The sequence below is a fragment of the Propithecus coquereli genome, unplaced genomic scaffold (genome assembly GCF_000956105.1).
Source record: "Propithecus coquereli isolate 6110/MARCELLA unplaced genomic scaffold, Pcoq_1.0 Scaffold98, whole genome shotgun sequence".
NCBI classification, from domain to species: Eukaryota; Metazoa; Chordata; class Mammalia; order Primates; family Indriidae; genus Propithecus; species Propithecus coquereli.
Window position 1 is genome coordinate 6,447,414 of NW_012156173.1, and position 11,037 is coordinate 6,458,450.

The 11,037-nt window shown below is 38.0% G+C and overlaps 1 protein-coding gene across 1 annotated transcript in view; it reads right to left on the reverse strand.

Moving 5' to 3' along the window:
- The window catches only part of MAP3K5 (mitogen-activated protein kinase kinase kinase 5), a 223,398-nt gene that overhangs the window by 148,831 nt on the left and 63,530 nt on the right, over positions 1 to 11,037 (reverse strand). The window contains exon 3 of the mRNA XM_012665176.1: positions 1,792 to 1,815. Within this exon, the coding sequence (XP_012520630.1) occupies positions 1,792 to 1,815 (24 nt within the window). The remainder of the gene's footprint in view (positions 1 to 1,791; positions 1,816 to 11,037) is intronic.

Genomic DNA, 11,037 nt, shown 5'->3' on the forward strand with positions numbered 1-11,037 from the left:
AAACCCATAGTGCGAAATAGCTGATAATCCAAAGTAAATAAAACCACCACTGTGTGATCAAGAACAGAAACCTCCAAGTGCAACTGCCTTTTATTAATAAGGTACTAATTCTAAAATATTTACACCTGCTTCAAAAACCACATTTCCTTACATTTCAGAACAGTACGGTGTGCTCATAAAATAACAATGCTGATCTCTTGGGCCCACGCTTTTTTTCATGGCTATAAAATCTTGCAGCCCAAAATCTAGTCTTATTCTAACTATTTTCACTGTTTAAAAAAATAATGCCAATTCTGTTTTTCAATTTTTAAAAAACTATATAAAGGTAACCATAAGTGTGTGTGGAAAACGAATTCAGCTTCTAGAAAGAAAAACTCTCGGCATTCAAGTATATTGAAAAAGATGTTCAAAATAGTCAACTTTTTATCAGGACGTCCAGCACCCGAAACACAGCAGCTTTCTCAAGTCAGGGGGCAACTTATTTGTAATGTGTAATATTGGGTCCTTGTATCAACCTGCTTCTCTCCACGTCCAAGCTGGGCTGGGCAGGATTGGCTGCTTCTTCCTGCCACCAGGTCTCAGGTAATGCTACCTCCTCTGAAGGACCTCGACATAATGCCCGCCCCCACCCCACTCTTTAGCATGTCACCTACGTTAATTCCCTAATTTATTTGTTTGCTTGTTTGTTCACTGACCTTCTCCCAACTACACTCTGCCACTTCTCATTTGTGGTCTATGCAACAGTTATAAATATGGTTCTTTCCACTTCCAACCTCCATGGCTAGAACCCTGTGGCACCAACCCAAAGCCTGGCACACAGGACATGCTCAATCAATATTTGTTTTATAAAATTTGTTACACAAATTAAACAGTTTAACACCTTTAACAAATTAAATAGTGTTTTAAAAAAACAGTGAATGGAAGCATGAAGCAATGATTGCTCATTTCCTGTTGAGATGGGAAGGATAAGCGTTTATAATGGCAACATTATTTATGCTGCAATGAGTCTCTGTCCTGGTGAAATCTTAAGCATTTAAGTTTTTAAATATCTGATCCAAGGAAAAACTACCAATTGTACTGTTAATCCTCTCGTCTTGAACCATGTGCACACTTTATGGAGTGTATTATCTTCACTCTAAATTGCAGAAGTACATTCTTCAAGGTTTTTTAAATACTGGCTTACTTTCCAAAATGAAATACACAACCATTGGCTTAACAAGGCTGTTTCCACTGTATAATTTTTCTTCATGTGGCAGTTCTTAAAATCTAGAATTTATTTTTCTCCCTCTTTCACATTTGTTTAACTCTGTGTGGAGGGTAGGAATTCTGTAGTGTATTGTAGTCAAAGGAAGACTACAATACTTAGAAATTTAAATCAATCTCTAAATAGAAGATAGATGGTAGACACATACCTACATACATATATCTATCTCTCTGTACATATATATTCAAATTTACATACACTGTATACATATATACACATATGTGTGTGTATCTGTGTATCTATATGCTGCTTTAGTGCCACTTATAATTCCACATTAAACATACTATAGAAAATTTTTTTCCAAAACATATATAGAAAACCCAGGTGTTAATGTCATCTCTAACTAAAGTTTTACTACAATGGAGTATTTAGATAAGACAACCATATTTACATTGATACATCAGAAACTCTAAAGAGGAATGACAGAGATAGAAATTAACAATTTGTAGAGATTTAAAAAATACCACAGATTAGCTGATGGAAGAGAAAAGATAAACAATTTCTGGAAGATTAAGTAAAATACTCACAGTATTCTTCTGGCAAATGATTTCCTGAAAAACAAGAGAAAAAAGTGCCAGCAATTAATACAAAAATCAATTAATTTAATGACCTTTATTGAACTGTGCTATACAGGAAAATCTGTATTAACAATTACATTAGCAATTAGAAATTTCAGGAAGTGTACATTAAGTTCCTACATCTCAGAAGTTTACAGTCTGATGGAGGAGACAGGAGAACACAAAAGTATTTATTATCTGGGGTTTAAGGAAAACAGCACAAACATGTAAAATCCTCAAACTGAATAACCTAAATATCATTTCTGAAGAATAGTATGTGCAGAATGACCTGATCAGCCACGATCTCTTTAGGAAGAGGTTACAACAAGTTTGCTTTCCCTAAGTACAACCTCACTGTCGCCCTGGGAGGGGAACTAGCAGCCTGCTACATTCTGGACAGCTAGAAACAAAGGACATTGGCCACTGGCAAATCTACACGAAGAGATGATTAGGACATGTGACAATAAATAGTAATGAATATAATCGATGTATGTTTCAATAAGAACCGGAATGGGATAAATACACCATGCGGGGAGTGTCCCTGTCCTCTTGGTTGTGAGCATGGAGTGAGATCATGCAAATAACATAGCTATACAGCATCTGGCACATAAAGAGCTCTCAGTATAGGCCGGCTATCATCATTATCATTGCTAGACGTTAAATGACTAGAGACACTGGGGAGATGATCTGGAAAAGCCCCTGGTATACAGGTTTTATCAAGGCTGGGCAATCATGAGTTAGAAAAGAGAAAATGGGATGATGTACTGGAAAAGATGGCATGTATGTTGTCACGGCAACAGGAGACGCAAGGCATTTGTGGAGCCTCAAGGGTGAGTCCATCTGGCCAAGGAGAGGAACCTGATCTGGCGAGGTGAGAGAGCGGCTACATAAGGCCCAGTGGACTGGCCACCATCCTTCAGCCTGAGACCAGGATGCTAAATCACACAGGGACAAAGAGGAACCAACGAGGGCTTTGGCGTAGAGCAGCACGTAAGATTTTTGAATGTTTAAGGACAGCAGATGAGAAAACAAATTTTTTTTTTTTTTTCTTTTTCAGACAGAGTCTCGCTCTGTTGCCCGGGCTATAGTGCCATGGCGTCAGCCTAGCTCACAGCAACCTCAAACCCCTGGGCTCAAACAAGTCTTCTGCCTCAGCCTCCCGAGTAGCTGAGACTATAGGCATGTGCCACCATGCCCAGCTAATTTTTTTTTATGTGTTTTTAGTTGTCCAGCTAATTTCTTTCTATTTTTAGTAGAGACAGAGTCTCACTCTTGCTCAGGCTGTCTCGAACTCCTGACCTCAAGTGATCCTCCCACCTATGTCTCCCAGAGTGCTAGCATTACAGGCGTGAGCCACCACGCCTGGCCAAGAAAACAAAAATTGATAGAGGAAGGAATTGTGCTGGGTAGTTTTGAGAGGCATAAAGACATACATAAAATATAAAAATGCCAGGTGAGGTGGCTCACGCCTGTAATCCCAACACTTTGGGAGGCTGAGCTGGAGGGTTGCTTGAGGCCAGGAGCCAGAGACCAGCCTGAGAAACATAGCGAGACCTCATCTCTACCAAAAATAATTTTAAAAAATAGCCTGGTGTAGTGGTGAGCACCTGTAGTCCCAACTACTCAGGAGGCTGAGGCAGGAAGATGGCTTGAGCCCAGGAGTTTGAGGTTACAGTAGCTATGATTGTGTCACTGCACTCAAGCCTGGGCAAAAGACCATGTCTCTAAAAAATAAAAATAAAACACTAAAAGATATGTTTCAATACCTCACAATCTTGCTGAATAAAAAAAGGACATATGCATATTTTACAAGAAACATTATATAAGGATGCGTGTGTATGTATGCACACGCCTGCTATAAGTAAAAAGAGTGATACAGACAGCAAGGGCTGTGGTTTCTCAGAGCAAGACGATCCTGCAGATTGAGGAAGTCTGGGAAGAGAACGTGGGACTCAAGCTGAGCTGTGAAGGACAGACACAACTTCCAAAGGCAGAGCCAGGAGGTGGGGATCCAGGCTGGAGAGCTAGGAAAAGCAAAGGCCCATTTAAGGAACAACAAATGTTGTCACAGGGAGCTAAAGAAGACAGTTCATTTGGGGACATATTGAAGACAGAATTAAAGAGGTATTTGGAAATGATCTTGAATTTTACCACTGGGCAAAGCAGAAAGTTCATTTTGACACATAAAAATAGTGTGATTAGAAAGTTTATCTGGGGCCTTACTGAAGAAAGCTTTGAATGCTAACACAAAGTACTTTGTTCTGTAAGCACTTAGCAGTCAGACTGCTTTTCAAGATGCATCATATCATATGTACAAAGAAGTATCACCACCAATTGGGATGCTGTTTGCAATAGTAGAGGCTGGGAACATAAATGTCCATCACCTAAAAACTGGTTGAATAAACTATGGTACCTCCATAGAGTGGAATATATCACAGCCAAACAAATAATGAAAAAGTTCTTTTTGAAGTGATACGGAAAGATCTCCAAGATGTACTGCTACGTGAAAAAAGCAAAGAAAGAATAGTTTTTATTGTATACTCCTATTTATGTATAAAAGGGAGAAAACGGAAATTCTAATTTGTAAATTCACAAAATCTCTTTGGCAGGATATATAAGAAACTAATAACGGTGGTTGCCAATGGAGTCAGCTGGCAGACTAGAGAATAAAGGTAAGAGAGTAACTTTTTACCATATATCCTTTTTTATTATACTTTTTTAAATGTCTGTAGCAGGTGAATGTATTACCTAAGGGAAATCAATAAATAAAAGGTAAGCCTTGTTAAAGTTTTAGAAATACTAATCTGCTTTGTGGTGTTTCGTATTTGAGAGGGAAAAGCATTTCGGTGGGTATTGTAAAAGTCCAGGGGTACCACAAGGGCTTGGACAAGGGGGGTTTCACAGGAATGGAAACCAAGGGACAGGAGAGTGACATTGTGAAGGAAGGCTGAAAGTGGCTTTTCCACAGGTGTTTCAGAGGTCGTTAAGGCATATTATATATACACACACATACAAATGGTTCATGCACTAATAAGTAGAAAAATCTTGGATAATTTCAATGCCAGGAACACAGTATGCAGAATTTTCCAAACTTGATTTGTGTAGCATTAAAGAATGTTGGATAATCTCAATGCCAGGAACACAGTATGTAGAATTTTCCAAACTTGATTTGTGCAGCATCTCTCCAGAGTAGCAAACCACACCCTTGCAGATACTGCTCTCACTTGATGGGAATATCCTTCTCTCTTCTCCTCTATGTCATAAGGAAATACCCTTCTCTCCACCCTCTACCACGTAGCATCCTCTGTGCAGAGCATAAGCAACCCGCAGTCTGTGAAGCTGGCCTTCACCTATCCTCCCCACAGGAGTAGACTGTGTCCTTATTTGTGCCGTGATTAACCCTCATACAGACCTCTATGGCAGTACTTCGTATACTACATGGCCCATTTTTCTTCCTATGATTTTCTCATCCTACATCATGAGCTCCTGGGTGCAAAGACCATGTGTTTCATTCGTATTTGTATCCCCACTGATTGTCCAGCAAATTCCATGGCATATAATGGGCACTTGACTAAAGCATGAATAAATGAATAAATTAATGAATATACACAATACTGGACTATGAATTAGAGTATGCATAAGCTCTGGCTCTGCTCCCAGCTAGTCATGCGTCATTTCACTTTTCTCTCATGTAAAACACTAACAGCGTTGGATTGAGTGACAGCTGGTTTCTTCCAACTCTGCATTTGCTTTTGGCTACCAGGCTATCATAGTCAGTGCTGCCCTTGCGCTGTTGAGAGAAGAGTGCCCTCGTGCTCCCCCAGCACGGGAGCTACTCTACCCTTGTCTCTCTTTCGGGGCACCAGGCACAGAAACCAAAGTGCCAGGAGAGGGATCAGTGGTGAAGACTGTGCAAGCCTGGGGTTCTAAAGAAAACCACCATGGCCCCTACTGGCTTAGGGCCAGTGTGCTGTGCCTTCCTGAGGAATTGCTCCTTGCAATAATAACCTTCTCACATGTCTCCTCTGCATTATAACAAATTATGAAACCACATTAAAATCATTCCCATAGCAATCTGAATTCTTGTTAACTACTGCTTATGTTTTGCAGAAAGTAAATGGATACAAATTGTTCTTTTCAAGGAGACAGAGTTTACTCACAGCTTATGATGTAACCATAAATGAGGCATCAACTTTAAAGAAAAAAAAACTACTACTTGTGCATCTAACTCTGTCCAAATAAATAGCAAACAAGGTCTCGATAGGTATCTACAGAAGCAGAACAGGAAATATTTCATTTGTATAAACCCATTAAAAGGGGACAAAAAAAGGACAGGGAATAAATTTAAGATATAACTGCTATATTTCACATCAGATCATGGAAACTTCTCATCTCAAGTGCCTACAAACAAAAAAACAAAATCAACATAAACTCCAACCCCTTACAGTGACATGTTTCTGAAGATGCATTGCCCACTACAACTTCTATACTTGTCTGAAGTCTTTAGGGGACTTTTGGTCATATACCCCCTGGCTATATCAGAAACATCCAAAATAACTTTTTAAAAAAATTTTCTGGTACTCTTTGATAACCAAATACGGAAGCAAGACAAAAGAGACAATCTAGTCTAGGTTTCATTCCAAGGAAAGACAAAGATTAACTTTATTATTTTATGTTTTTAGTTTTGTTTTTTTTTTGCAGAGACAAGATCTCGCTTTGTTGCCCAGGCTGGTCTTGAACTCCTAGTCTCAAGCAATCCTCCTGCCCTGGCCTCCCAAAGTGCTGGGGTTATAGGTGTGAGCCACTGCACCTGGCCAAAGTCTAACTTTTGATAGCTATTTGGGACAATATAAGTTTGAAAAGATCATCTTAGGAATAAATAAATGGAGTGTCTCCACCACTGGAAAGTTTTCGTGCCTAAAATTTAGGTAATTACAGCCAGAGGAAGGAAGTGGGAACAGCAAGACAGTGGTGGCCAAATCAAATTGGACTCAGGGTGGACGAGTAGGAACCAGGATCTCAGCATCCTGAAAGAAGAGAAAGGAGCAGACAGTGAGTTTGAGCCCAGGGAAAGAACGTGGCCCCAGCTGGAGATCTTCTGGGTCTTCCCTTCTGATCCCTCTTTCTGTCCTAGTGGAACTTGGCAAGTTTTTCATTCAAGTTGGGACAAAGAGGGATATTTCCTGTACCCTCCAGTTCCAACCTCTTAACTAATTTTAATGCGTCAGAGTTAAACAAGGAACTATCAGATGGGCTGTTGTGAACCTCCTGGGCTGCACTGAGAAGGTGGGACACCCCCTTCCGCCTTCTGCACGCTACTAAAGCAAAGCTGAGCAGACTCAGGAAGAACAATCCAACACAGGTGTCATAGAACCATGACATAGAGTCTTTAAAGACAGGAAAGTAAGTACCTTTGTGTTTACATGTCATGCTTACATAAAAGCTTAAGTTAAAAAAAAAACCTCAATAATCTAACAAAAACCTAGAAAACTGTTTTTTGCAACACATATAAAATCTGTGGACAGATTTAGAGAGAAAGGCATCAGACAATGAGTCAAAGAATATGGGGCTTATCTCTGCCCTGACATTTGTTAGCTACGTGTGCCCCTAACACGTCACTATGTCTGTCTGGACTTATTTCTCTTTTGTAAAGAAAATATCTTCTATCTATGCAATCCAGATAGTGAGTTTCTAACTTGTCTGACTCATTGGGTTGTATGTATAGACCAAATGAAATAAGTTTATGAAACCACTTTAAGTACTTTAAAGCCATGTACAGTATGAGGCATTAATAAATCCAAAGTAAACAGCTCCAGTGCAATCCCCGCATTGCCAAGTCTAGAGACATTTTGCATCTGTATTTTTCAAGATGGTAGGGGGACAAGAACACATCCTTCTCTTGCATCTGAGCAACTGTCCATTAAAACAACCTGTACCAAAAATCAGGTTAAATTATGTCGAAGCTGGAAAGTAATCCTAAAAGAAATTCTAGACTCTTTTCTTTTCTTTCCCCATTAATTTGGTTTCCCTGTTTAAATAAATATATCTTGGTGGGAGAACTCTATTGTATTAATAGATATCTGTCTTTGACCTGCATTGGAATGCTGATGAGTGACATATTATACATACAGCATCTGACATGGCTTCTTAACACAGTCTTTGCTTTATAGTGTGTTGCTATTTATTATAATTAACTTCCTCTTCTTTGTCCCCAGCTGTTTCTTTCAGCAACACCTAATTGGACCATATTATCCAAGTGCATCCTTAAGCAAGGAATAATCTAACATAATCATTACGTTTCAGCACAAGCTGCATCACCAGTAACTGCCATGCATATCAATCTCTACAGAAACATTTCTTCTGTAATGGATAAAATGGGAATAAAGCCTATTTGAGTGCAGAAAAGAAACAGATTCGAATACATCTGAGGCTTTCTAACCACAGCCAGAACATGAGGAAAAAGAAACTAAAAATGTTTTGGGATTCCAATGCCCAAAATGTAAGTTATCCTGATGAATACAGATAATTAAAAAAATATAGCAATATTTTTCTTTAAAAAAGGTTAATTATTACATATTTCAAGTATATAAAAATATAAAAATTAGCAAACACCCATGTATCTACCAACTAGATTTAGAAATATAACATTACAGATATAGATGAAGACTGTCTTCCTCTTCCAATTTTATTCCACTCCGATCCCTTAAAGAGGTAACTGTTCTGAATGTTGTTTATATTACAATTCTCATGCACACGTCTATCCTTCTATAACACAAATGTGTATAAAAGCATTGTCTTGTATGTAATTACAACTTGTATAGATGGTACAATGTACACATGTAAGTCATTTTCCCCTCAACACTGTTTTTTTTAGATATATTGATATTGATATGCAAAGCTCTATTTGATTTAAGTGCCCTATGATATTCCATTAAATGACTATAGCAGAAGGTATTTATTCATTCTCCTGTTAATAGATATTTTCCATTTCCTTTGGGGGGAGGAGCTATAACAAACAATGTTAACATAAACATTTCTTATTACATCTTCTTATGCATGTGAGAGATTGTTTTACCACACATATCTCAGGTAGGAATTGCTGAGTCATGGTGACATGCATGCTCATTTGACATTATTAGATACTGCCAAATTGCTCTTCAAAAAGTATTACCAATACGCTTCCCACCAGGAGCCTTTAAGTTTCCTACTGTTCATAGCCTTGTCATCTGCGATCTCATAAGAGCTTTTAATTGTTGACTATGTGATGGTGTGCGGTGGTACTTTATTGTTTTGTTTGCTTTGTTTTATAAGCAGCGTTGTTTAAAGAGAGTAGGGAACGGCCCAGAACGAAGAGAAGAAGCTGAGGAAGGGAGTGCGAGATAAGATCACAAGAAATGTTGCTGAAAGCCGTTCTTGTAAAGGAATTTCTGGTAATAGAAGAAATAGTTCATTAAAACAACTTCCTCACTCTATACAACAGCCATTCATTTCTCCTAAGCCCTTTCTGACATCGATGCCTTTCGTGCATCTGCACCCCAGCTCCTCGGCCAGACTTACTCTCCCATGCACGGAGAGACCGCAAGAAGTCTGATCATTTTATAATGCATGAAATCAATCAGAAAAGAATTGTTACTAGCATTTCTTATTGTCAAGCAAATCTCAGCATAGAGTCTCCCTCAATAAACATAGAAGACACATGAGAAATTCTCATGATGTTTATTTTTTTTTAAATTGTGAAAAATGTATTGTTACAACAGTAAGGGGAAAAAAAGAATCAACTTCCCTTTCTCAAAGTGCAATGATAATCTTTTTTTTGATAAAAAATTAAAATATTTCATTCCAACTACAATAAAATAGTACTTGTGATTTAAAACAATGGCTATAAATCTAATTGCAAGTATATGTTCTGATTAGATTCTAAATATTCTTTCAAATGACATCTCAGAAGCAGATTTTCAAATACTTTTATAGTTCCCATTTATTATTTTTCAAAGAGCTTAAACTTAAAAAAATTTTGTTTCTATGATTTCTGAGAATTTGCTGACAAAGAAAAACTGCTACCTTCAGCAAAGAGCAGTAAATGAAAATCAAATTGGTGCAGTTGTAGTTTCTATATGTCCAAAGAATCATTCTAAGTGAAGCTAAATATATGACAAGAATAGCATTCTAATTCTGTCTTTGCCTGTGCGAAAACAGGGAGATGCTTCATTTGTATTTTATTTAGCTAACCCTCACATGACATATTATTTTAAATATCTCCTGTTCTGCCTTATTTCACTGCAGTTTTCCTTTCTGTTGGTAGATCGCAGGGATAACAGAGTGACACCTTTAACTAACTGCACTAGAAATAAATAAAATTAAAAATACACACACCCCAACTTTTCTCAGTAACAGAGGACCTGAGGAACCTTTAGGACTCAGAGGAAACTGTTAGACTGCCAAAAATACTTCCTATCCCAGATATTTGTGTCTTCTGCGATCACACACATGGCCTACCAGGCTGGGAACAGTCTAGACAAGAAAATGGCAACAGTTTAAGTTATTGGAAGGGAGGAAGGAAAAAGAAAGAAGAGATGGATGTTGCTTGGAACAATTCTAAAAGCACAGTTGATGGGTACGTCTAAATGAACACACTCAGCAGGAATGTGTGATATGCATCTTATCAGCAATAAAGCTTAGTGGTTAAGGGGAGCAGGCTTTCCAGTCGGGCAGATCTGACCCCAAATCTCCCTAGCTTTATCACCTTAGGCAAATGATTGAATTTGTTTGAGCCTTAGTTCGTGATTCTATAAAATGGTGATAGAATGAATAGGGCTGTTTCAAGAATTAAATGTGAAAATGTATGTGGGTAAATTACTTGGTATCTAGCAGGTAATATTACAAGATCAATGAGTATAGTTTAGATAGCACTAGCCTTTTTAAAGAACTACTTTAGTCAAATACCAGCAACACTCCTATACAAAGGCTGGCTGAAAACAATTAAGCCAGTTTATTTGTCCATACACATTTCTGATAAGGTTATTAGCTTTATCTTTTTCTCCCAGATGTAATTTTAATTCATTAAAAAAAATATTTCCTTAGGAGAATGCCCATAAAACTAAATCGCCAGATACCAGTATGGGCAAAAACAAAAATTGTACAGAGTAAAAAATCTCCAGCACAACACTGCCTGTTTAAAATAAACTTAATCCAGAGAAAAATGAAAAAGGCCAAATA